The sequence below is a fragment of the Paroedura picta genome, chromosome 7, assembly GCF_049243985.1.
Source record: "Paroedura picta isolate Pp20150507F chromosome 7, Ppicta_v3.0, whole genome shotgun sequence".
In the NCBI taxonomy this organism is placed as follows: Eukaryota; Metazoa; Chordata; class Lepidosauria; order Squamata; family Gekkonidae; genus Paroedura; species Paroedura picta.
In genome coordinates this window covers 26,409,829-26,437,461 of record NC_135375.1, presented here as the reverse complement: position 1 = coordinate 26,437,461, position 27,633 = coordinate 26,409,829, and the positions used below count along the sequence as shown (strand labels likewise).

The 27,633-nt window shown below is 47.2% G+C and overlaps 2 protein-coding genes across 4 annotated transcripts in view; one reads left to right on the top strand and one right to left on the bottom strand.

Annotated features, from left to right (window-relative positions):
• Positions 1-25,090, top strand: part of PLPP1 (phospholipid phosphatase 1) — a 100,551-nt gene extending 75,461 nt beyond the window's left edge. For all 3 annotated transcript variants that reach the window (XM_077347128.1, XM_077347130.1, XM_077347131.1), the window contains 3 exons: positions 4,667-4,724; positions 21,435-21,611; positions 22,191-25,090. In XM_077347128.1, coding sequence (XP_077203243.1) covers positions 4,667-4,724; positions 21,435-21,611; positions 22,191-22,322 — 367 coding nt within the window. In that variant the 3' untranslated portion in view covers positions 22,323-25,090. The remainder of the gene's footprint in view (positions 1-4,666; positions 4,725-21,434; positions 21,612-22,190) is intronic.
• MTREX (Mtr4 exosome RNA helicase) overlaps positions 22,562-27,633 on the bottom strand; it is a 60,193-nt gene continuing 55,121 nt past the window's right edge. The window contains exons 25-27 of the mRNA XM_077347127.1: positions 27,091-27,253; positions 23,329-23,433; positions 22,562-22,880 (exon numbers count right to left, since the gene is read on the bottom strand). Coding sequence (XP_077203242.1) covers positions 22,828-22,880; positions 23,329-23,433; positions 27,091-27,253 — 321 coding nt within the window. The 3' untranslated portion in view covers positions 22,562-22,827. The remainder of the gene's footprint in view (positions 22,881-23,328; positions 23,434-27,090; positions 27,254-27,633) is intronic.

Genomic DNA, 27,633 nt, shown 5'->3' with positions numbered 1-27,633 from the left:
AAATGGCCATTGCTGTTGTGGGAGGAAGAAACTGCAGCTGTGACTGTGGGAATGATTCCCTCTTCATTTCCAGAACTTTATCAATATATCCTGTTACTATATCATTGCCTTTTGACACTAGTATTCCTAATAACAAAAAAGTTTTAGTGGGGATGTGACAACCAGCTATGCCCTCCCCCCCCCCCGGATTTTCTTACTTTCTAGCCCCTATAATGTCTTCTCCCATTTATTATTATTATTATTATTATTATTATTATTATTATTATTATTATTATTATTATTATTATTATTATTATTATTATTTAATTTTTAGACCGCCCTTCTCCAAATAGGTCTCAGGGTGGTTTACAACATAAACAGTTAAAACACAATAAAATCCCCATAAAAACCCCAATTAACATTTATGTGTGTATGTCTCTATTTACTACCTTTATATCCCTTCTTTTTCCCCAGTGGGGACACAAAGCAGCTTACATCATTCTCCTCTGTCTTTTATTTACATCTGGGGCAAAGCCCATTTTGAAAACAGGCCAAAGAAAGGAAGAGAGACCAGCTAGCAAGGTGAGCCGGTTGGGTTGGCACAGCAGAGAATGCCCAGCTGGCCCCTCTCGCCTTCCCAGCAGCCAGGAAGGTGGGGAACACCATGTGCTGGGGTGGAGCATACTCAGCCAGCCTCTCTCACCTTCCCAGCAGCCAGGAAGGTGGGGAACACCATGTGTTGGGGTGGAGCACACTCAGCCAGCCTCTCTTGCCTTCCCAGCAGCCAGGGAGTGGTGCACACCATAGCAGAGCATGCCCAGCCAGCTTCCCGCACCTTCTTGGCAGCCAGGAAGATGAGGAAGGGCATGTGGCAGAACGGGGCACAGTGGAGTTACCCAGGCAGTTTCTGTTGCCTTCCTGTAGTGTGTGCATAGCCCGCTTCTTTCACCTTCCTGATAGCCAGGAAGGCGAGAAATGCCACATGCTTCCCCCTATCCAGGACAGTGTGAAGTGTGGCAGGGATGTGGTGGAGGGGGACGGTGGGCTCATAGATGGCTGCCTAGAGCCCTGCAGCTTGATTTCTGCCTGTTCTTCGCCCTCCTGAGAAATGCCAAGAGGAGGAGGAGGAGGAGGAGGACAGGGTCAGGAAGAAGCTGCAATTGGTCCTTCTGATGCCTGGCTCTCACCCTATTGGGGGAATGCTCCCCAGTGAGAGCCAATCAGAGGTGTACATCGTCAGAAGGACCATGTCCCTTTTATGTATAAAGATAGAGGATAGATAGCTCTGTTAGGTAGGTTAAGCTGACTACGTGTAAGAGGCCTATAGACTGTAATCCAACAACTACACTACGCTGGCTCTCATTCTCCCTGCCTTACTAACCCTTCTCCTTTCTCAGTTGTAAGAAATGCAAGGCTTGTAGTAACAAGCTGAAACAACTTAACATAATTGGGTCATGTTATTACTGTCAAAGTCCTGATTCAAGAAACCTGAAGCTTGTGACATTTTGTGGTGCCACCATTTTATGGCTTAGTGAAAACTTAAGCCTTCTTCAGAGAGTATAGCCCTCTTTTGTACCTGTAACCATAGTTCATCTGTATAAAAGTTCATCCATATCTGGCTAACTCGATCAAAAAGCATTAGTGGGCTCGTTTCCCTCTGTCTTGACAGTGCATTCTACATTGAAGAAGAAGAAGAGTTGGTTCTTATATGCCGCTTTTCCTTACCTGAAGGAGGCTCAAAGCGGCTTACAGTCGCCTTCCCATTCCTCTCCCCACAACAGACACCCTGTGGGGTGGGTGAGGCTGAGAGAGCCCTGATATCACTGCCCGGTCAGAACAGTTTTATCAGTGCCGTGGTGAGCCCAAGGTCACCCAGCTGGCTGCATGTGGGGGAGTGCAGAATCGAACCCAGCATGCCAGATTAGAAGTCCCCACTCCTGACCACTACGCCAAACTGGCTCTCAGTTTGGTGATGATGGATGCCATCAATCCAAGCTAGGTGGATTGAGCCTGTTTCCCCCATAAAAAGTCTTGGGTGCTAGGGATTCTTTCACAAATTAAGTGGTTTGTTCTTAAAAAAGAAGAAGTTAGTGCCAACATTCAGCTTGGTAGCCACAGTGAGAAACTGACAACAATCCCAGAAACGCCCATTTATCAGACTTGCTGAAATAAACCTTTCCAAGAGGAAAGAAAATACATGAAGCCGGTATGTAACAATAATATACAGTCAGGGTTCTGCAGCCTGATATATGAACTGCCACCAGATGGAATTGAGATCTTTTGAAAGAATATACAGGGGGCAAAGCAAAACAAAGGGGCTTGATGTTTCCAGAGACAGGGGGCACTTTCACTTTGGCCAAAGCTTATTTGTTTGGGTAGGAAAGGCGGGAAGGAGGAGGGCAAGTTTTCGCATCTGCTGGCGTAGCCCTGGCCTCCGGGAGGCTCACGTCGGTGGCTGGCAGGGGAGACGGAATGTTCCGAAAGAGCTTCCTTCGGAGGAAGGGCCTCGCTGCGGGTGGAGGAATGTTCGGCAGGCCATTGATGCTATTGTCTCTCTTCCTCCGCCTGTATTACTGTTTAAAATATTAAAAGAAAGGCAGGGGAGGGGGAGAGAAGGCACACAGATGCGTGCGTCCGCTGACAGGTTCAACAAAGGGCAGAGCACATTTCCAGGTGGAACTCTTGACACCCTCAGCGACTCTGCTCAAATTAGAAGTTCTGGCTTCTCTTTGCCAGGAGGATTCCGAAGCATAGGGGGAAAAATAGAGGCTGTGAAATACAGTCAGTGGCGTGGAACCTGCTCCTGCCCTGCCGTTCCATGAAGCGAAGGATGAAGGCTTCTTCCGAAGGAAAAGTCACTTCAGCCGGAGGAAGGTTCCTTAAGCTGAAACTTGGTTTTCAGACTCTGACAGGATAGGGATGTGGGATCCACCCCGTGTGTCAATCCCCCCTCCAGCAGGTACACGGTTTCCAAGTTGAAGACCGTCAATATTATCTGTGTCTTGTGGCAAAGCTGTGAAATCTTTCTACCATTGTCGTAAATGTTTCTGGTTCAGATCTGGCCCTGCTGTCATTGTCAGAGGAAGGAGGCATTATCTTGTCGCATCCTGTATAAACTTTACGGGACTGCGATAGCAGCTGATCTGCTGTTATCGAACTACTCTGAGGTTGAGAGGGACTGTGAAGTGCTTTGAACGCACAATACGGCATGAGAAGCAAAGCAAGTCTGGGTTTTGTTAGCGCTGGAATGGGAAATGTAGGAACCCTGTATACCAGGGGTAGTCAAACTGTGGCCCTCCAGATGTCCATGGAACCCTGTATACCAGGGGTAGTCAAACTGTGGCCCTCCAGATGTCCATGGAACCCTGTATACCAGGGGTAGTCAAACTGTGGCCCTCCAGATGTCCATGGACTACAATTCCCACGAGCCCCTGCCAGAGAATGCTGGCAGGGGCTCATGGGAATTGTAGTCCATGGACATCTGGAGGGCCGCAGTTTGACTACCGCTGCTGTATACAATAATGACAACAGAGTAAAAAGTCCAGACTGTGGAAACACTAATAATGAGAAGGCAAGTTATTATGTGGCTCTTTAATGCTGTAGCTTCAGAATTCAATATGATAAGTGTAACTTCAGAATTCGGTATGAGAGTAACTTCAAAATTTAATTCAATCCAATACCCTATATATACCATGGAGGTCCTATTCTGGGCTTCTGCACCATCAGAAGATAGGTGGCAGTCTGAGACAGGGCCTCCTCAGTCATGGCACCAAAACTTTGGAATTCCCTGCAGGTAGGCCTATCTGCCTGTATGTACGGAAGCCATGTCAGACAGTGTTCTGAAGAATCTCCCTATTCCTCAGGTGCATTCCTTGTCAAAAGGACCTCAAAGAGATCAGCTTTATGGATGAACAGGGGTAGCATTTTTTTAAAAACTGGAACAGACTTTTCCCTTGCAGTGTTCAGCAGAACAGGGCCTTTCTCAACTTTTTTACCATGGAGAAACCTCTGAAATATCTTCAGGCTTCAAGAAACCCCAGAAGTGACGCAATCATGAAGAATATGGTTGGGAAGCATAGCTGTGTACATGTCTCCCATGGGCCCCCACTCCTTCACACCCCTTCCAGCCCCATCATTGGCAATTTGGGAGGGGGGTATATATCACCATATCACCCCATATATGTTAAACAAATTTGAAAGATCTATAAAAAATCAATCCTCTTTCATCCTTTTGGGAAACCCTTCCGGAGCCATCAAGAAACCCCAGGGTTTCAGAAACCCCCTGATTGAGTCTGCCGAGGCCTGTGGCCAAGCCAGCAGACCAGTATGAGACATACGGAGAGTCCATGTTGAAAGATTGTACACCAGAGTCCCCTGGAGCACACAAGATACCCTAGCAGAGGCCTTTCTCACTAGATAAGCGATGGAAAAAATTCCTGGCAGACAGACCACTTAGAGATTATTTCTTTGTGAAATACATCCCATAAAGCAGTACTTTTTTCCATAGTTGTCGTCCTAAGTCCACGCTTGGTGACTGAGAATTTTCCTTTGGAGTTAGAATAGGATCGTGCTTTGAGTAGAAACGTATTTTCAACTGTTCTGTTGTTAAAGCTGACCTTGTTTGGATGTAATGTTTGATGTGCAGACCAAAAAGCAATCAACACCTGCCTGCCCTCTTGTTTTACAGACTGTCATTTTACTCTGGACATTCTTCGTTCTCCATGTACTGCATGCTGTTCCTCGCAGTAAGTATATTCTTCAGCTGCCAATTATAGGGGTGTGTGCTTTTAAAAAGTTTTGTTCACATTACTTAAAAATTTCCTTGGAGGGTTTGTTCAAGAGAAGCATGAAAATGAAAAAAACAGTATGGGTATGCATGGACTAAGCATGCTCTGAGACAGGTTAACTCAAGGTTGGTATGTTTTGGCCAGTAGTTCTAGGTGAGCTCATTCAGAATCATGCCAGCTTGCTGGCAGCTGGGCACACGTGGAGTCAAGAGGGAATGGAGATGTCTAGCTAGTATTTTGCCTTTCTATATGTTCCATGTCTGGTAACAAGGTGTTTGGAGGATATGTTGGTAACAAGAAATGGATAACCAAGTTGGTGCCTATGTAGACTGCTACTTCGGTTTCTTGAATGTTGTAACTTGGTGGTCTTAATTCTTGAGCTGGTGTGGAAGAAGTAAGGTGGCCAGCTCAAGGTTCTTCGGGCACCTTGAATGCACTGGAGTGATCTGTAAGGTGTTGGAAGGTGATGGGTCAGTGTGGGGAGATGGCTGTCCCCATAGAAATGGAGCCTGTGCTCAGAAAAGCTTCTGTTTTGGAAAGGCATGTGTTGAATTGCCAAGATAGGCTGCTGCCTTTGTGGCTTGGCCAGACCGGAGAAGAAAAGTATTCATGGTCATGCAGTATAGAATCATAGAGTTGGAAGGAGCCATACAGGCCATTTAGTCCACCACCTGCTCAGTGCAGGAACAGCCTAAAGCATCCAGGATAAGTATTTGTCCAGCTGCTGCTCAAAGACTGCCAGTGAGGGGGAGCTCACCATATTCTTAGGCAGTTGATTCCACTGCTGAACTACTCTGGCTGCGAACCTTCCCTTCCCCTTCCCCTTCCCTTCACTCACCACTCCCCGGTGAGTTACAAAGATCAGCCCCACAATAAAATAATAAAACACACTCCATTAAAACAGTCCTCATCCCCTCTGGTCAACAGCCTCCCCAAAGAGCCTCAGAGAAGATGTCGTGGGGAGCCAGTTGATGTGGCTAAGCTGGGAAGGAGCTTCTGATCTCACTTGTCTGGCCTCAACCAAATGCCTGGTGGAAAAGCTCTGTCTTGCAGGCCCTGTGGAACTTTGAGGGCACTCACAGGTCTCCTGGGAGCTTGTTCCTCCAGGTTGGGGCCAGGACTGAAAAGGGCCTGACTCTGGTCAAGGCTAGTCGTGCCTGTCATGAGCCAGAGACGACCGACAGATGGGACTGTTCTCCGTGTAGTTTAAAGCCCTTGCTGGGGATCCTATCCTCGGCTGCCAACAGGAACTGCCCTCTGCCCTCCTCTAAGTGACAATCTTTCAAATGCCTAAAGAGAGCCATCCTGTCTCCTCTCCACCTCCTCTTCTCCAGGCTGAACAGTCCCAAGTCCCTCAACCTTTCCTCACAGGGCTTGGTCCCCAGGCCCCGGATTATCCTTGTCGCCCTCCTCTGCACCCTCCCAATTTTGTCCATGCGCTTTTTGAAGTGAAGCCCTCAGCACTGCACACTGTATCCCAGGTGCTCTGTGACCAATGCAATGCTATTAGGCTCCTTTCCCCCCCTGACATCACAGCCAAATTTACCAGGAGCCGCAGCACGTCTGAACATTGCAACAGAGCTGATCCAAACGGGTGTGGGCAGACAGAGGGGTCGTCCAGCCCTGAGCCATTTCTGCCTTTACTTGCCCACCTCTAAGTATGAGGGGAAGTGAGGAGCTTTCCCAGCATCCTGCGTCTTCCAGGCTAAACTCGAGGCTGTGGCCAAGTGGCTTAAGAGACCTGCTTCCGCCGTAAGGAAACAATGGGAGGGGACATGCTCCATCGGATGCTGGTAATAAAGTTAACATAAATAACATTTTGTTGTTGTTCTGGCGTCCCAAGGATAAGCTGAGGCATGCTCTGCTGATTCTTCTGCCTGTTTACTTCTTACAAAATACTTTTCTTCTATTATCCTTGTGTTGCTGAGTTCCATTGACTTATGTAGAGAACTATTTTCATAATCAGACAAACGCATCCCTTGATCACTTCAGTGATGGCTTAGTAAATAAGTAGAAGATTAAGATAGTCCACTGTCTTCGGTCTCCCCCTCCCCCAATCCCAATGGCTTTAAACCGGGAAAGCTGGAAAATGCCATAATTTCCATGGGCCTGTGCGTCAAACCTTCAAGGCAAAGTTTTGAGCAGTATCAAAGGGCTTGTTTCTTTCTGCCTGTTGTCGCCACTTGCTGCTTGCGCAGTGGAGGCAGTTGCATCCCCGTGTTGACATTTGAGGACTCCAAACTTTCCCACGTGGCAGACCACTGGCCCCGCTTCACGTCTGGTGCGCCTGATAACCTGTTTCCAATGTACTTTCCGACTGGCTTCATCTCACTGCTTGCACGCTCGGCTCCAGCTGTACTTCTGCACTGCTTGCGGACTCTCCGCTCCTTAACATGTGGCATTACTCACGGCTTCGAGTTAATCAGGGCCAGACTTCTTGAAATGTCAGCCTCCTGAGGGCTGGAGGAATCTGATGCATGATACTATGACTGACTGCATGCACAAACACACACACACACTCACACACAAGCCCTCCTACCCAGCTCCAAAAAAATAACGTAGTTATGAGCCACGCTGACAAGTAAATTAGGGGCTGTGCAGGATTTGGGAAACCAGTGGAGCCTCAGTCTCCCCCTCAGTTCTTTTCGGAGCTTGCTTCAAACTGTTTCCCCCCTTAACTTTCTCCAGATTGTTTGCTTCAGAGGAAGTGTTTGTTCTGGCGTATCAGGCAGATGCCATAGTTCGTCAGCCTCTTTCAAGAAACTTGCTGAACCAGGAACTTGGGATGGTTGTCAGGGTGTTTCCCTCCTCCCCAGTGGCCCTAGGAAAGTGCACCAGTAGACTTATGCTGTGGTTGCAGCAGAAGCGTGTGCGTATTCGCTGATTTTGCTTCACGTTGCTTAGATCTAATTTCAGGGAGGGGGTAACATAAGCTAAGGAGACAGGAATGGTAGTCTGTTCTGCTTCTAGTGTAAGGCTAGGGAAAGAAGAGACCTCCTCTAGTTTAAGGTGGCCAGATTGTCCCACTTTTGGAGGGACTTCTGGGGGTACCTGGCAAATTGTACCTACGTTAAAATTAATATATATATATATATATTACAATAGTATTTTTGCATTCTATGCGTTCTATGAAACTTTTTGTTGCTCCATATAGACCAAATTTTTAATCAAGACCCCCCCACCCCCCGGTCAATTGTGTCCCGCTTTACCAATGTTAAAATCTGGTCACCTTACTCTAGCCGGGACTGGAGTTATCCCTGGTCTCGGGGGCAATCAGATTCTCTGGGGTGAAGAAAAATCTCTTTCTCCTAACCGTGAAACAGGGTAGTATAAATAATGCCTCTAAACCTGTGCTTGGCATTTCAGATTGGTTTGATTATTCACACACGATATATAGGCGGATTACAGCAGTGGTTTCCAGGCTTTTAAATTACGGTCCTCCACATGGGAGTTGTTGCACTGTTAGAATTCGTTGATTGAGAAAATGCATGATGCCAAAAATTTACTATGAATTCAGTTATGCTTTTAAAAGAATTTTTATTTTATTAATCACAATAGCCTCTACATACATTTGAAAAATAATAATGTGTGTGTGTGTGTGATGTATTATTTATTTGGCCTAGGGAAGTTATGTTTGCTTATTTCTTATACTGATACTGAGGCTTTTGGAGACTAGACATTGCATTGATAGTACAGATCAATGACTTTATGCATCATAAGAAAGCTTTATCTGTTTGCACAGTCTGCGGGTAGCTGCCTAGAATGACCCCTTTGCTGACACAGCTAGCACAACGTGTCCTCATGGGAATTCACTTGGGTATCCAGTGAGCTTATTTAGAACTTAGCTCAACTTTTTGGTGGTACGTTGGCTCCCAAAGGATCAGAATCTAACTCATAGTGATTAAAGTACAAAATGTTCCTTGGGAAGGCATTCTCCATTGTGCTGGATCCAGGCATGCTCAAGCCCCTCCTCCCCAGGGTGCCCCTCCTCATGGCCTTAGCAAATGGCACTTCAGTTAGAGGAAGGGGGAACCTCATCTCCAGAATGCACTGTCAGACCTCTGGACATGCGCAGAGTTCCAAGTCTGATAATGTAGCGATTCCTAATCTAGGTGGCAATAAAGGGGAAGTCTAGGAGCTTGATTGAGTCAGGGACTTTATTGAGTCAGAGTTCGCGTCAGATGTCTGAGCTACCTGGGAGATGGCCCCTGGAGATGGAGGTGGGCGGTGGGATCCAGGATGCCCCACCCAAGCCTTTCATGATAAGAGGTCTCCTCTTGAGTAGACTGTGCTGGTGCATGCTTCAGGGCCCTCTAACTAAGGACGGTTTGCCCTCCTGGATAGGGACTCAGAGCAGAGGCACACAGTGGGGGAGACACGGTTGCACTGCTGTGAGGCAGCTGATGGGCAAAACCCAACTGGTAGCCGGACAGGCACAGAGGTGGGAGGGCAAGGCCACGGAGGTGAGCCAGGGTGGGGGAAGGTGCTGGTGAGGGGAGGTGGAAACCTGGCCATGATGGATGGATTTGCAGACTCTTTTCATTAACTACTCAGCATCCCCATCTCTGGTCCCTGTCCCACAGGTTGCCAAAGTGGCCGAAGCACACCGAAGCGCCCAACCCTACTTGGGAGCTACTGGCTTAGAGTACCCCTTACAACTGTGGGGTGATCCTTGTGTCATGTCTGTCATAACCTCTTGCCGGCTAGGGCATTTTCTTGGGGGAATTGACACGATACGGGTGAAGACTGGAGATTCTGGCAGTGTTAGGACAGGAGCCTTCTTGGAGTTTCGAGGTGCACCTGTGCTGTAGGGAAGAAGCTAGCCTGGCTGTGGGGTATTGACTAGAAGGGAAGTTCTTTCCAGGAAGGAGAAGAGTAGCAAACGTTGCTGGGTTGTAATGCTCATTGTTAGCAGTGTGCAGAAGGTGTTTGAACTGGGTGAGGCAACAATAGTTACCTCCGCCCACCTTTTCCCCTTCCCTTCTGACGGCAAGAGGTCTGCATCTGTTTCCTGGTGTTCTGAATAAAGGGAGTGATTCATACTCACGCACTTTCCTTGTGGGCAGTTGAGGGGGCATGTTGTCTATCATTTGGCTGGCATAAAAGGAGCAATGACTTGGCATGGGGGGCGGGAACAGAAAAAGACTTTTGGGAAGACTCCCCCTCCCCCCACATCCAGCTTTTAAAAAATTGCCTAAAGGAAAACTAATTTTAGAAATAAAACCTAAGGTGCGTAAAATATGTTTTCTAAAGATGCTGTTTCTTGGAATCTATATTCTGGTTAGAAGAAGAAGAAGAAGAGTTGGTTCTTATATGCCGCTTTTCCCTACCCAAAGGAGGCTCAAGCGGCTTACAGTTGCCTTCCCTTTCCTCTCCCCACAACAGAGGGAGGGAGGTGAGGCTGAGAGAGTGCTATGAGGGAGGTGAGGCTGAGAGAGCCCTGAGATTACTGCTTGGTCAGAACAGCTTTATCAGTGCCGTGGCGAGCCCAAGGTCATCCAGCTGGTTGCATGTGGGGGAGCGCAGAATCGAACCTGGCATGCCAGATTAGAAGTCCGCACTCCAAACCACTACACCAAACTGGCTATTAGCTGAGAAGCTGTCCTCAGGAATGGAAAGATTTACCTGAACATGGAAACTGGGCATGTCCCTGCTTATTCAGGTGCAGCTGTCCTCTTTTCTTTAGCATTTGCATTCATTGATTGCCATAAGCGTCTCCCACCCTCATCCCGACAAGATGGAAAAATGAAGACGAGTTGGTTTTTATGCCCCGCTATTCTCTGCCCAAAGGAATCTCAAAGTGGCTTGCAATCAGCGCCTTTTGTGCCGCTGTGCCATTTTATAGGTCCTGTTGAGGGATTGCCTTTTTCTTTATCGCTTTACTCAAATGCAGCCATTTGGCTGAAGTCAGCAGTACTGAGACTTGTGTGCTTGACCTCCTGCCCAGGTCCTTTTCTGACACTAAACAGGCTATCAGGGATATTCAGGGAAGTGGAACAACTAAAATTCCATGCAAATCCAGTGCTCTGAAAACAACAGCAGAGAGATCGTCTCCCTCCTCTCACCAGATGGTCACCGGGAGATTAAAATTAATCACATACACCAAAAAGGCAAGGTATACATTTTGTTAATGATTATTAAAGTGATTATTTAAATAGCAGTAGCAAACAAGGGGTTACCAGAGAAGAATAAGGGATACAATTGGGTATTAAAAGTTAATTCAGTTATCTAAATTATCCTGGTTAAGTCTAGAGCAGGGGTAGTCAACCTGTGGTCTTCCAGATGTCCATGGAGTACAATTCCCATGAGCGTTTGCTGGCAGGGGCTCATGGGAATTGTACTCCATGGACATCTGGAGGACCACAGGTTGACTACCCATGGTCTAGAGGGTAAATTCCTGTGGAAACCTGGAGAAGATGTCATACAACCATCTTCTGAAGGTACCATTTTCTCTATGAGGACTGAACTCTGTAGCCTGGAGAGCAATTGTAATTTTGGAAGGTAGAAAGGCAAACAAACATCTTTATTATTGTGTTGTTTTTTTGTAGCCTGTTCCTCCCATAAAGCTCAGGGTAGGTAACCTCTGTCAGTAATAACCTTAAACTTTAAATCATATTTTACTTTACATTTTTGAAAACACATTTCACTACCTCCAAGCCCCGCCTGACAGCTCTCTTATTCAGTGTAGCTCTCCTGGCCTACCTTGCTTGTCTCCCAACAAGGGCTGACCCTGTTTAGTCTCAGATCTGGCCAGACTGGGCTTTGCAGAGTTCCTCCAGTCTAAATCCATTGGTTTCACTGGATTTAGACTGGAGTAAGTGGAGTAAATTGGACTAAAAATATAAAAAGTCAAAAATATACATGAGTTTGTTGTGTAACAGGTACTTTCCTCCTTCCCCTTCACTTGTTGCATGGAGGACTGCAGTTAAAAACTTCCTGAAGAGGTTTACTGTGTGGGAAGAAGGCATGCGAATGACCAGAGTTCTTCTCTCCCCAGAGAGCCAGCGTGGTTTCATGCTTAAGAGCGGCGGCCTCTAATCTGGAGAACTGGATTTTGATTCCCCATCCACGTGCAGCCAGCTGGGTGACCTAGGGCCAGCCACAGTTCTTTCAGAGCTCTTTCAGTGCTACATACCTCACAGGGGTGTCTTGTGGGAAGGGGAAGGGAAGGCAATTTAAGCCGCTTTGAGACTCCTTTGGGCAATGAAATGCGGGGTACAAAAAAAAACAGCTCTTCTCTACCAAAAAGAAAAAAAAGCTCTAAAATGAGAATCTGAAGGTCCAAAGATCCAGACAGCATCCTTCCCCCCTGTTCTTCTCCAGTTTTGTAAACAGATCATATTCAGTAGGGCTTTACCCAGTAGGTTGTTCAGGGAGGCCAGGTTCCAGTTGAGCTCTGTAGCTTGCCTGGAATTACAGCTCATCTCCAGACTGCAGAGATGACTTCCCCTGGAGAAAATGGATGCTTTGGAGGGTGGACCACTGGGGATCCTGCTCTCCCCAGGCTCCAAGCCCTGATGTCTAGCTATTTTTCAGCCTGGAGCTGGCAACCATTGAGGACCTGGCAAGCCCATATTCAGGTTTAGTGGTCTGCTGGGAGAGGGAAGCGTGAGCCATAGAGGCAGAGGTGAAGCGATTGTTGACAGGAGCTATTAGTTTGATTAATGGTAAAAAAAAAAAACGTGGACCAGATTGTGAGATTCCTGGATATGGCAAGCCTGCATTTAATCTTCTCCTCACTGGACTTGGACATATTAACCAGGAAGGGGAGGGGGAGACTCAGACTGGCCCAAGGAAGACTGAAAATCCTCTGGAAAGGATGTTGGGAACTGCCGTGTTCATTAAGGGGGTGGGGCTGATCTCATTTTTATCTCGCCATTCTTGGGAGGGACTGGGTTCTTTCGTCCACATTATCCTCACAATGACCTGAAAAGTAGGCTGCCCTGTAGAGAACTCTGTGAGCTTCATGGAAATTTGAACACAGTCCTGGCTGGTCCTAGCCCGAATTCATACCGTAATATTACCCAGGCTCAGATCTGCCTGTCTGAGTTTATAAAAGCCCAGAAAATATATATTTTTTGAATTGAAAGATTAAAATTTTCTACTAAATGTTCCACTTCTGTGATTCCATCTTGAGTTGGGAGAGAAGATAACCTTTTTCTGCTGGTTGGGGAGACCCTCTCAGACTACCGTCTGTATTGAATTTTAGCTGAATGGGTTGGGCTTCCCCGCTGAGAACGACTGATCAGATTGTCTATTAACACAAAGGAGACAGGCAGCCATTTATTCCCGAACTCTGTAGCAGCCTTTCTCAACCTTTTTAGCTTCGAGAAACCCCAGAAGTGATTTCAGCAGACCACATTTCCCTGTCATGCTCCCGGAAATCACATCACCAGAAGTCACATCACAGAAATATATGGTTACTAGATTTAAAGCATGTTGTACTTTTAAAGGGGGAGAGGGGGGGAAGGAGGCCTTTTGGGCCCGGGGGAAGGCCTCCTTCTGTATTCACACCGTGGCACCGCTTTCCCGTCGCTTTCTGGACTGTCCTGGTGAGGGCCCAATCGGAATGCGCGATCCAGACCTGCCCTGCCCACTCTCCGCCAACTTAGGCCTTAGCCTTTTATTTAACAGCGACCCACTGTTAAAGATATCACCCAATAATTTTTATATTTTAAATATATATATAATTAACTCACACCCAACCCATAACAGCCTTCTGGGGCTTTTGCGAAACCTTGCTCTACAGGTTAAAGAAGGCTATAGCAGCTCTTGGCTTTCCCATTCTCTTTAGGCCCCTGCGATGAACTGAATATTTGTTTTCATATACTGAGTGAAACTCAGATCTGTATCTGTTTCCCCTTCAGCCTTTGTTTTGGGTGATGAATTGTTACCTAGCAAAGACGATAAAACTAAGAGTTCTGAGTTGCATTTGAAGCCCTTGGCGTTGCTTATGCCATAACGGATGTTTTCGGCTGGCTTGTTGGTTCAAGGCCACTGAGGAACCCAAGATCTCGTTGATGTTTTCTTCAGTGTGCGGTAACTGCTCCTGCTGCGTGTTGTGTGGTCCCTGCAAAAGCACTTTGGTATGATACGAAAGCAGCGCATAAATTGCTGTGCATGTAACAGCACGTGTGGACTTCTTGCTTACATGTACAGTTTATCTCAATAGTAGGGGGAAAGGCACTAGTGTGTCTGTTTGGGGCGGTGTCACATGGGACATTTTGCACCACGCTTTCCTTTGTTTCCTAGATGTCTGTGCTTTCCTACCCCAGTATAAAGCTGCCCTACATTGTGTGGAAGGACGTCTCTCGCCACACTTTCCCTTTTGTGAGCATCTCCTGTACTATTTTATTTCTCTGTTGGAATTGCCATATTTGCATGAGGTGGGGCCTCACAAACAGGAAACTGTTGTTCTAGACTGCTAGGCAAGAGTATCAGCTGCTTGTGTGTCTCTGGAAACGCCTGGATGATGGGATGCAACAGTGCACAGTCTATGGAGACAGCAGACTTGAAGACTGCTACTTCTAAATGTTTATCTTGGGCTGTTTGGTAGGGGCTACATAATTGAAGTAGGCAGCACAGGACTTAATACTGGAGTAGATCATGGGGGCGGGAGGGGGAATTTGGATTCACATCTGAATCAAAGCGGTGCCTGTATTCCTTTCACTGTTCCCCCTACCTCAGTATCTCCATTTCTGTAAATATGCTCTTTAATGCTTGAAACCACAGTTAATTAGTCTTTTTCTTGAGTCAGCAAAAGCAGGACTCAATGCCCATTGGGGGGGGGGTTGTTTTTATTATTATTAATTAGACTTATCCTGCCGCTTTCCGAAGACTCGCAGCGGCTTACAACATAACCCCCCCCCCCTTATAAAATCCCCATATAAAACCCATCTCTTCTTGTTCAGTTTCAAGGGTACCCTGGCTGTTGGAGAGGCTGCTTGGGTCCCTGGAATTAGACCAGAGGGATGAGCACATCTAAGTTCTGGGGGTGATCGAAGAATGGAAGACACAATGTATTCATGTATTGTTCTTATGCTATTATGTAAACTGCGCTGAGCCCCCGGGGAGGGCGGTATATAAATATAACAAATAAACAAATAAACAAATAAACAAAAGAGACAGTGTTAATGAATGAGGTTTTTTATACTCTGCTTTTCACTACCTGAAAAGAATGGTTTCTTATATGCCGCTTTTCTGTACTGGAGACTCAAAGCGGCTTACAATCGCCTTCCCTATGAGGTAGGGAAGGTTGAAAGAGCCCTGATATTCCTGCTCGGTCAGAACAGCTTTAGCAGTGCTGTGGCAAGCCCAAGGTCACCCAGCTGGCTGCATGTGGGGGAGCAGGGAATCAAACCTGGCTCCCCAGAGTAGAAGTCCGCACTCCTAACCACTTCATCAAGCTGGCTCTCAAAGTGGTTTACAATCGCCTTCCCTTCCTCTCCCCACAACAGACACCCTGCAAGGCAGGTGGGGCTGTTCTACAAAAACTGAGATTAGCCCAAGCACATGAAAGAGTAGGTAATCAGTCTCAGTTCTCCAGATTGGAACCTGGAGCCACTACATCACAGTAGCTCTCAGCAAGAGGGTTTTCTACTGTCTTAAACGGACCAATCTCTGCTCAGATTGCAGCAGGCCAAGGGAGGTGAGCAGTTTGGTATGAAATTTGAATCCTGGTCTCTCTAGCTCTATTCTTTAACCATCTTACCATTCTGGCTCTTTGGCCAGTGAAGTCGTGTATTTTCCTTGATTGCTTGAGAAAATTATATTTTAGGCTGCTCTGTCTGCACAACAACCTAATTAAAAAGTGTGTGGCGCCAGCTAACTGACTTTGGCTGTTGTGGTACCACAACAAAATATTAAAGCAAAACAATGTGATTGGCTGTAAAAGCTGACAAACAAGACATGCTGCATATAAGTGTTGCAGGAGAACATGGATCTAGTGAACGGAGAAGTATTACATTGCCTGCTTGTCATTTGACTCCTTACCCATCTTTTGTTTGGTGCCACTATTAGGTTTTGCAGAGGGGTGGCGGGAGATGTTCACCTCGCCATTGGCATAGTATGTAAGCAGTTACAGGTTGTTACCTTTATTCAGCCACACGGCCAAAACAAGCCTTTGCCATGAAAGTTGAAGACTGGCAGTATGAGGCTGAGCTGGTCAGAAGGAAATCGTGTAAGGCAGGGATAGTCAACCTGTGGTGCTCCCGATGTTCATGGACTACAATTCCCATGAGCCCCTGCCAGCGTTTGCTGGCAGGGGCTCATGGGAATGGTAGTCCATGAACATCTGGAGGACCACAGGTTGACTACCCCTGATGTAAGGGGCATGTTTAAGAGAGAAGTGGCCTCGTTGAAGGGACCCTGCTGTGACGTGTCCACCACTGGCAGTTCAACTAAGCAGAGAAGCATTTAGCTGCTGTTCTTGCGCAGTGTGAGACCTCACTCTTGTCTCCTCCCAGCTCTGGGCCAGTGTGGTTTAGTGGTGAAGAGCAGTGGACTCTAATCTGAAGAACTGGTTTGAGCCAATTTGGTGTAGTGGTTAGGAGTGCGGACTTCTAATCTGGCATGCCAGGTTCAATTCTGCGCTCCCCCACATGCAACCAGCTGGATGACCTTGGGCTCACCACGGCACTGATAAAGCTGTTCTGACCGAGCAGTGATATCAGGGCTCTCTCAGCCTCACCCACCTCCCAGGGTGTCTGTTGTGGGGAGAGGAATGGGAAGGCGACTGTAAGCCACTTTGAGCCTCCTTCGGGCAGGGAAAAGCGGCATATAAGAACCAACTCTTCTTCCTCCTCTCCTCCTCCACATGAAGCCTTGCTGGGTGACCTTGGGTCAGTCACAGCTCTCTGAACTCTCAGCCCCACCTGCTTTCCAAGGTAACTGTTGTTGGGAAAGGAGGAGGAGAGGATTATAAGCTGCTTTTGAGACTCTTTAGGATAGAGAAAGGTGGAGTATAAAAGACAACCCTCCTCCTCCTCCTTCTTCCTCCACTTAGCTTGCTTTTCCTTCAAAAGATCCCAAATAGCCACCCTTATCCTAAGAAGTGGCTGGATGCGAATAACCAAAACCAGCTTTTGGGAGGTAGAAGGGAATTCTTAAGCGTGCGACTTTCTAGAGTGGCATGGGCCTTTCTTTCAGACATCATTATCAACCAAGCAGTACTAGAGTCAACGGAGGCAGGCAGTGGCAAACCACCTCTGAACCACTCTTGCATAGAAAACCCTGCAGGGTTGCTACTAGTCAGCTGGGACTTGATCGGGCCCCCTCATTAGTTCCTGTTCATGTCCTCAAAATGGGGTACCCCATGCACCCCATGACCTGCATACGATGCTGCACTTGCTCTGAATGGGATGTCCCAGCCTGTCAACTTCCACTTATACAAAAACTTTGGCTGAGTGGGATTTGTCAGAGCCCAAGATGTACCGATGTAATTCTCCCCATGGTAAGAGCAGGGATTTCTGGGGCTCCAGAGATGTGGGTGTCCAAAGGGACACCGATCTAATGCACCAGACTTGAAAACCATTGCAAAATAATATATTTACAAACCCCCAAACCGGAATTGACCAATAATACTGAAACAAATATGATTTTGCAACCTGGCTGCAGAGACCTTGATCCAGCCCTCTGTTATGAAGCTCACTGGGTGGGCAAAGTATTAATCCTTTCTATATGGCTTTACATGGTGGTTTGTGAGGATAAAATTATGGCACCATTCCTCAAATGAACAATAGGCTATAGTCATACAAAAACACACACATCCTAGACTTCACCTGACCCCAGGCCCTGGTATGTATGTAGTTTCCCTACAGCTTCGCCTCTCTTTCAGTAGTCCCTGTCTGATGCAGGAAGCACGTTTTAATAGAATACTCTTAAGGTTAGACTGGAAGGGGTCTCCGATTTTGCAAGCAGAGACTATAAAGTTCCTTGTTACTTTTTAGTAAAGATGGGTTACACACTCCCTGGGCAAAAGAAGAAGGGGACGACAGAGAATGAGGTGGTTGGATGGAGTCACTGAAGCAGTAGGTGCAAACTTAAATGGACTCCGGGGAATGGTAGAGGACAGGAAGGATCATTGTCCATGGGGTCGCGATGGGTCGGACACGACTTCGCACCTAACAACAACTACACCCTCCCCATCAGACCATCATTCAGTTGAAGAGCTGACTTGGGATTCTTACATGGGTCAACTTGGATAAGAATACGCCAGGTGAATGGAAGTGTGATGGCAGAATGTATTTTCTGTTAATGAGAGAATGTTCTACATCTTCTTTCCCATTGCATCTAGATACTGCATGGCAGATAAGGTCGTTTTGAAGATAGCAGAGTTTGCAGAGATGTTGCTTTAAAACCAGCATTGCATCACATCTCTAGTAATAATTTTAAAAAGCTAAGCTCTTCTCCGCCCCCATCGCATCCCAATGGCTAATAAAACCTGTGCACAGCTCTTCCTTTTTTGGTCAGGTCTTCTGAAGATTTCTGAAGCAAGAGTTGAGGGGACTTTTTTTTTTTTTTTGGAAACGCTTCTAGTTTTACAAGAGCAAATCTCTCTGTGCTTGAAAAGATGTTTCCAGTTCTGTCTTGTGGCTTCTTTTGAAGGGGCCACATGTTGAACTTTCAATGGGAGAAATGAAGCATTAGACCAGAGAAGGGGAGGAACATGGTACGCAGGAGGGATGTGGTGAAGAGAATGTGTTTTAGTAACGGCTGAGACTTTAACCACTTTCCATAAACAGCATCTCGATGGGAGCTGTGGCATATTTCAGTTTAATAAATGCACTTTTTTTTTTTAAAAAAAAAGGGGGGACCACCAAAGACATAGATTTTTGATAGCTTCAAGGTAAACTACTGCTTATAGAGCAAAAAGTGAGCCGGAGAAATTCCCTTTCGCCAACATTGTCCATCCGTGTCCCTTGCATGAATCAGCATCCCGGTTGTCTCTGCTCACCACCTGTCATGTGTTTGCCACCCCTGCCTGGCCTTAAGCAGCCTAGAAATTTGGGCCGTCTCCCTAATTTAATGGAGTGGAGCAAGAGCAATTAAATAATATGATGGGAAGGTAGAAAGCTGTGGTAGCTGTAATGCAAGCGGCACGAACTGAAGTGCTCACCACTTAACGGGTACGGGCTCAGGGTAAAGCAACAGGTTATGGGCCTGTTGCTCACGTTGGCAAGATACACTCAGCCTGGGTTACACACAATGGCAGCTAAAACCCTTTGCAAAATTGAAGCTGTCAGATCACTGATAAAGGATACAGGCACTGCTCCTCTGAGAACTAAATTTTGAAGTGGCCACATGTAGGTGGATTATTTCTTCTGTGATTGCTTGGAGGCAACTGTGCCCAAACTCTTTAATGCTGTTTGAGTTATTTTGGGAGAGTGGGGGGGAAGAGATAACTCAGACTGCTAAGTCTAAATTCCGAGTAGAAAATTGCCAACATACTTCGAGGACCCTTACCTATCCACTAGCTGCCTAGGCATGTAAAATCATAGCTTAAATGTGCAGAAGAAGAGTTGGCTTTTTGCCCCACTTTTTACTGCCAGGAGTCTCAAAGCGGCTTATGATCGCCTTCCATTTGCCTTCCCACTGTGGAAACTTGTGTGAGGTAGGTGAGGGCTGAGAGACACTGCTCTATGAGAACAGAACTATCAGGACTGTGACTAGCCCAAGGTCCCCCAGCCAGCTGCACTTGGGAGGAGCTGGGAATCAAATCCAGCTTGCCAGATTAGAAGCCGCACTTCTTAACCACTGCACAAGCTGGCTAAGCTGCACAACAGCCAGGTGCAGCTGCTGCTTGTTTGAACAGGGAAGTTGTTTGGGGTCTGGAGGGCAGTAAACTTGCTAGTCCCTATTGAGGTGTCTAGACATTGCTTGTGATTGACAGATCCGTGCCTTGGGCACTCAGTGAGCCTGGCAGCCACCTATCCGCTCTGGTATGGCAAAACAGGTACCTGTCTCCGTATCTTAAAACAGAGGGGGCTAAGTAGCTGGCCTCCTAACATTGGAGAAAAAGTCACGAGTAAATATTAAACCTGAGTTTCCTGTTTTGCTGTCTTAGCTGCGTCGAGCCCACTCAGAGCCGTGAATAATTTTGCTTCAGGGAGGTTCAGACGCAGCACGTTAATGACTACTTCAGTTTTTGACAGGCTGGCAGCAGGCATGAAATCTTACCACCCTGGAGCTCCGTTCCAGGCACTCAGGCCCCTTCTGCCTCCGACCGCAGTCTTCTGAAGGGCCGCCGCTCCCACTCATCCCACCTTTCTTCCAGCTTGTGCTGCGGCCTGCCAACTGCAGAAACTGCTCGTACGTGGGGGGGGGGGCATTAAGCAAAGCCGTGCCTTTTCCAGAGGGATTCCTAAGCGGGGAAGGAGGGAGCAGGCTGGCTCTGTGTTGCCAGCGTGCTCTCTTTAGACCACCAGCACGATTCCTGTCGCTGGTTTGTACGGAGGCTTAGCGATGTCTGTGGGGTGAGAGTCGTCATAAACAAGCCTTGAGAAAACGCTGCATGTAGAGCTGCACACCGTGCAGTTATAGCAGTGGGCCCCACTGCAGCACATCCTGGCGGTTGACCCTGGCGCATCTTTCACACGTGCCTATTGAGGATTTGAATAGTTGCTGGGACCGAACCGTAACAAACCCTACCAGGTGTGCGGCTTCCGTGGGGCCAAACCGTCTTCGATCAGGATTCTAAGGAATTGCTTTGTACGGAATTAAACTTTGGGGCAGACTTTTTATAGGCGGCTAAAAGAGCTGGATGCCAAAACTATGATGTAATGGCTTCTTTGAAAAGAAAAAAAAAAAAAACACAACCGCTTAAGCATTCCTTAAATATTTAACTTTGGAAAGTGGCACCTACTGTCCACAGAGCATGCTCTGTTTGCCCTTTTACACAAACCAAACGTTCCAGCAGGTACATGGGGCTTTTGAAGTTGTCTGCGAAAGCCTCGACCACAACTGGCCCCCCCTTCGAGTGTAGCTGTTGACACTTCTGATTTGACAGGATTATGAGTTCAGTTCAGCTTTGAGAGTACCTGCTCCAGAATGCCAATGTGTTAAGCAAGACACTCGCTCCTAGCAGCGCCCTCTAGGGTTGGGTGCTCTGATGCACTTCGGCGATCACTGAAGCCCAAAGCGGCCAGCGTTGCAGCATAGAGGGGAGGGACAGTGCAACAGTGGCGCACCAGCCAGTACTCACACACAGGCACAGAGGTGGCGCGCCGCTGGCACCCTGTCCCTCCCCTCTGCATGGCAGCACTGGCTACTTTTGGCTTCAGTGATCGCCAAAGCGCCCCGGAGTGCACAACCCTGGCGGCCACTGAAGTAACCAAGTGTTCAAGACTGTAGCCGCTCAGGTGAGCATGCCACAGACTTCACCCCCCCTCCATGTACTGTGAAAATCTACAAGGCATCTTAGAGCCCACAAAGTCTGGCTAGCTGTGTCCCTTGCAATAGGCTGGCTGTTCCTGTGCCACTGAATTCATGAAGCGGTAATCAGTTTACCATTTCTACAGTTCCAGTTAATTGAAAGTTTCCATAGATTTCTACCTACATGGGTTGAGTTAGGTGGGTCGGGTTTTTATTTTGTTCATTTGTTTAATGCCAACTGATTTCTAAAGGCCAGCCACTCTGTACTCCTGCTCAGTGTGTCTCCTTTGGCTTCAGCTTTATCTCCAGGCCAGGATGAAAGGGGACTGGGCAAGACTTCTGCGTCCTACAGTCCAATTCGGCCTCATCGCAGCCTCGATCTACGTGGGTCTCTCCCGTGTTTCCGACTACAAGCATCATTGGAGCGATGTACTGACGGGGCTTATCCAGGGAGCCCTGGTCGCCATTCTTATCGTAAGTCCAGAGGCTGTGTTACTTTGCCAACAAGTACTGCCGATGCCTTCCTTGGGTTTGCATCCCAGTAGGCTGCTGCTGAGCAGTGCCTGTATGCCTTTTCTCAGAAGCAAAGGCCTCGGGGCTCAATGGCATTCACTGCCTAAGTGTATGTGGAGTGTGAGCAGGAACGTGAATAATTCACTTAGGCTTCTTCAATGGGAGATCTGCCACTTCTGTGAAAGAGTGAGGGAAAGGGAGAAGGGCTAATCTATGTCAAGGTAGTGCCACAGGCTTGTGGTGCAATCCTAAACAGAGTTACACTCTTAAGTCGTGTTCCACTAACAGTGGAATCCTTAGCAGAGTTCTGCCCTTCTACAGCCACGGAGGGGCAACGATTTCCATTTTGCCACCGAGACCCAAATTGCAGGGGGATTAACCTAAAGACAGTTGGAGGCACCGTCCTGTGGGTGTCTGCATGTGCTCCTGAGCTTGTTTTGGACTCTCCCTTTGCCGTTCTCACCGCAGAAGCATCACTCATTGAAGGGTGGCTTCTACTACCCTTGGCTCTATATAACGCTTCCCAATGTGTTCATCCAGGTGGCCTTCGTATCGGATTTCTTCAAAGTGAGAGGCCGCACTTTTAAAGAGAAAAAGGAAGAAGATTCGCACACGACTTTACACGAGACGCCCACCAATGGAAATCACTACGGCAGCAACCACCAGCCGTGACCGGCTCAAGAGCGGCTACCCCTGTGGAAATTTCCTGCTCTCCGAAAGGAAAGTTTTTGCAAGTCTTCCTGGCCTCTGTAAAAAACAAATTAAGTAAATTAAAAATGCCTTTTGAAGGGACTGCTGCTGCTATACCTCCTGGATGCTCACTTTACATGTATATAGTAACGTTTAAGACCTATGTACCTAAAAAAACTTCCACTTCTGTCGGTTCAGGCTCGTGCTTTAAAGACGCGTCATTTAGGGTATTCTTTTTTTAATTAAAATAATGTGGTAACATTTATGTACAAACGGCAAATCGTGTATGTTATACGCTCTGATGGCCTGTTGCTAACGGTGAATACATGCAACACATTGAGAACACTTTAGAGCATCTGTCTTGCTGGGGAACTGGGAAGGAGCGGCAGCCTTCGAAGTTAACTCTTAGAGTTCCAGGGGAGCCTTTGGCGGAGTCTTCGCAGATGAACGGATGGGCAGTGCCTGTTCCACAGCATCCCTGGGCTGGTTATAGGTAAAGACTTGCAGCGAACACAATGTCTCTCTTGATTTTAGTAATACCTGTTAAAGAGAAAGGGGCGGGGGGGGAATATCAGTATTAAACCAAACAGGCAAGCTACACCTGGCTATTGCCACTGGTAGAAAAACAACGTGCATTTAGAGGGCATGTGTCTTTAAAAACAACAACGCACACAAATCAATCTTTGAATGTGGCTACTGTGCTCCAGGTTTCCGACCAAGTCTCCCCGCTGCTCATTTTATTTTCCCAGTTCTTAATTCGAAATTGCTTTGGCGGGGCTTTAAAGACGTTAATGGCCCCTTTGGTGATCCACTACACTATTCCCTCTACAGCGGAGGGCAGATAGGCTACAAAGCTTAAGGGTCGGAAAGGATAGCTAAGCACTCGTCGACAAGCGGTATAAAATGGCTTTAACACTTTTATGTTTGAAGACACACATATATATTTATAAGATATTACGTATGTGTATATATATATATACAGGCATACCTTCTGCAAATTTGTTTTCCAGCTCTGTGTTTCCAATGGCCTTTGCTGCTTGGCACATCTGTCGAAGCAATTCTTCTAGCCGCCGCATACAGCGAATGATGCTCCCTAGTGTTTTTTTAATTAAAAAGAAAAAGGCTTAGAGTTTAAGCCTTCAATTGTTATTAGCATATCTGAAACACAAAGTCATAAGACAACCACACCTCTACCCGATTACAGTTTACACAAGGGATACACAAGCCCACATACCCCTCCATCTACATCACCACCTCACTGTATTTACGGGCATCGCTCTTCCATATTTAAGATGCCGACTCTGACTCATTCCCTGCAGCCTACACTTCAGCTGTGGTGCCGGCCCTATACTCTTGGGGGTAGCCGTGCTGCAGAGAGCCCTTATGCAAAGAAAAGGGAGAAGGGGCTGTCCCTATCCCACTGTTGACAGCCTTAACTGAGCATCAGGAAGCAGCTTACTGCATCCTGGTCTTGTCCAGAAAACGAGGCTATGCAAAGCTAGCATCACGTGGGCCAACGAAGCCTACCGGTGGCCGGAGGCTGGAAGATTACTTAGTTAATGAAATTAGTATCAGCCAGGCCTTGGAACGGCTAGGGCCCGGCAAAGCGGCTCCCACCCCAGGCGGTGACATGTCTTGTCATGTCGCTGTCCTTAAACTGTGCTGCTGCTGCAGGAGGGTAATGAGGAATGCTTGTCCGGTCAGGTTTTAGCCTGCGTCCCCAGCAGATGCCGCAAACAGGAAGCGGGTCGTATGAGCCCTGAAGTCGCTGCTGAGTCGCTAAAGTGAGCGAAGGCAGTGACATTCGCTTTGCTCAGCCAGTGTCAGTTTTAAATTAAATTTCATCTTTGTATGCTGGATCCAGCAGCTTGTTAAAAACCACCTGGAGTCAATTACCAAAAAGACATAAGTCTGAGCCAAAAGAAGCTGGAGCGTGTCCTCCAAATATAGGCCATCCTGTACTCTGAGCAGGCAAAAGCTATGGGGAGCCCTGCTGCCCTCTGCACGCAGGGTTCATTATGAGAACGGAATCCAAGCAACACACATGCACACACGCATGCACACACACACACACAGCACCTTTAATCTAAGGCTAAAGGCATGCCTCCTTGCATGCATACTGGGACACTAAACACTGCAAATGCCTACAGATTGTATCCGCTTTTGCAAAGCTAAAACCTGTTCTCCTTTCCAGTCTCCCTCCGGCATGCTCCCCCCCCCCCCAGCTGCATCCATTGGAATCTCAGTGAAATGCTCTTTAAAAGCATGGGATTTAGAAGTGCCTTCCGGTCACCAAGTCTCCTCGCTGCTTCCAGAAGCAGTGTCCAAAGCAGCTGCTTATCTGCCACAGGGACACAAGGACGTGCCATTTACACACAGCTAGCAAAAATGGGTTCGGTGGTGGTTTGGGGTTACGCTACCATGGTCAGTGCCTTGTCTGCGTGTAACATAATTTCTACCCTGGCAGCTGAAATTGCTACTGTGGGCAGCTTACAGAGCTCAATTATCCCACCCTGCCTCTTGCCCAGTGTAAAAAAAAAAAAGAAGAAGCCAGTATGGTGAGCCAAGGAGCAGCCAAGAGTTCAGTCACTGGGCAAGACACCTATTTCTACCCACTTTTCTTGGGCGGGCGGGGGGGGAGGGGTGGGTGGAAGGGAGGATGGGACAACCTTGATACAGTATTTGCAAATGCAATTATCAACTGAATTGATTTCCTGCTTCACTGCAACCAATAAACTGTAAGTGACGAATGCCGCCTCAAAGCTTTTCTTGTTGTTCAATCCACAGTTCCTGTTATTGTTCTCTAGGTGGTTTATAGCAGTGGTTCCAAAAGGTTTTCGGGCTACCGCACCCTTGACTCCCAGGCCACAACCCTTTGGCACCCCCCCTCCCTCCCACGAACACACATCTCTTTCTTGGTGTTAAGTTTACTGCAAATTCAAAGCTGTAGCAGGAAGAATCAGATTGCTGCCCTCTTACTGCCCCGAAATTCCTTCCAGCACCCCCTGGGGGGGTTCCACCCACTTTATCCCTTTAAAGGGATAAAGACGCTGGGCTTACCCCTAGCAGAGAAGGATATAAGCTGCTTTGGGTCCACACTGGGGAGAAAGGTGGGCTATAAAGTAGAGTAAATAATTTAGGGCAACTCTCTCTCTCTGACAATGCAGTCGTAGCTGAAAGGGGTAAGGGGTACATGGAGATGACTTTATTGAGCTGTGCCTCCAGTTCTTAACCAACATGCAACAGCTTCATTGTCACAATTTCCCCCTGGACTCTTATTGACAATATATCCACTAGTCATTTAGCTGCTGCAAGATTTGATTTTGTTGCTACAATAACACAGATACTGCTCTCCAATGATCCAGTGGGCATATAATTAGATAATTCAGACCAACCACAAGGAATCACAGGATTCCTAGTCAGGATATTATGAGTCACTGGATGAGATACTTTTAAAGCTACAAGGCAGCCGCAGAGGGTCCTGGATTGGGTCAGGGCTGCGACACTAGGAAAGGTTTTTAAAAATCCTTTCTGCACAGGTGTCTGCCCCTAGCACAAAAAGTCCTGCTCCCGCTCTGTGGAAGCTGCCCTTTGGAGGGCGGGGGAGTCAGTCCTGTCCTCCACTTTGAAAAGGCACACGAAAACGGTGCAGACGGTGCTTTTTAATGCAAAAGAGAACTTTGGGAGATCTGTTCAGGGCCTCCCTGGTATCAGACAGTTTGTCCCGCAGCATCTCTTGTGCTGGCTTTTAGTTTCCCTTTCAATATCAACCCTGCATGCCTGGCTCTCAAAAATGCAAGTAAAAGCACCATACAGTGCTATTACCTGCAGCCAAGACTCAATGGTTTTTTTGTTAGAAGGGAATGCTGGAACTCAGCCATCAGGAGCTATCTATTGCTGCCAGTTAAGACATACAACAAAATATAAGTTTTCCCCCTCCCCGCCCGAGCTAAACCATTTGTTTCTCAATTCCCATTTTTGGGATTTGGGCTTTTTGCAAGCAAATAAAATTTATAAATGCCAGATGATAAAATGTCAAGCTTCTCCTCCTCCAATATGCACATTGCCCATTTTGAAGGCGGTTAATCATATTTAATGATGTCGTCGTATGCCTGTGGAATTAAGGTCTCACTACCAACAGTGCTTGGGAAGAAAGGAACAGTGTTGTGTAGAGCGGGGGTAGTCAACCTGTGGTCCTCCAGATGTCCATGGACTACAATTCCCATGAGCCCCTGCCAGCAAATGCTGGCAGGAGCTCATGGGGATTGTAGTCTATGGACATCTGGAGGACCACAGGTTGACTACCCCTGGTGTAGAGAATCTTCATTACTAACTGGTCCTGTACACATCTGCACAGAAGTAAGCCCCACTGAGTGTACTGATGCTCCTTGTGCAACCATGAACAGAATTATTTTTACCCATATTGTTTCCTCTCTAGGAAGGAAACCATGACTCAGTGACTGCAGCAGTGCCCTGGCTGAGCATTCACCTGCAACTTACTCTGATGGCAGCTGTTCTCAAGCCAAGGTGGCTGCTGCCACAGCAAGTGACAAAAAGCGGAAGATCAGTGGTTGGGAAGGGTGGGGGCGGGGAACACGTTAAAATAATCGGATGGCTAGATTCCAAGGAGATTCCTGCCAATCTCTAAAAGGAACCCGTCAACCACAATGTAACAGAATATAAGTTATCTTCTCTCTGAATTGTCAACTTTCATGCACTTGAGCTACTCGGGCATGGTGCCCATGCATACCTTCAAAGACATCTGTCATTTTGCATATGTGAGCAAAAGTAGCTCCATTGGCCCAGGTATGTACCACGTCCATCAAGTTCGGTCTGAAGGAATTGAGGTAATTTTCTTCATCAATCTCCAATTTAGCTTCTGCTGACACTTTAGCAATCCTTTTTGCACATTCCTTTAAACAGAGAACTTGTTATTTTAAATATATATATATATACTCTCTCTCTACACACACACACACACGCAACTCTTCCTAAAACAGGCATCTCACTAAAAAGATGGCCAGTGCTGATAATCTAATGAGTGTAAGGGAGATTGAATATAAATGATGCCTCACTTTTTTACACTCCAAACTAGCCGATAAGAGTTTATCAAAAGCACTTATATTGGGGGGGGGGCAGCAGGGGGCTACATCTTCAGTGGGAAATCCGTAGAAATTAAAGACTTGGACCCTGCATGAGGGTAAGTGCCTTTGGAGCCAGCTCACTCTCTTATCTTTCAAATGAGGCAGAATCTTCCAGATGGTCACTCCTCTGTCCCCTACTTAAGTGGATT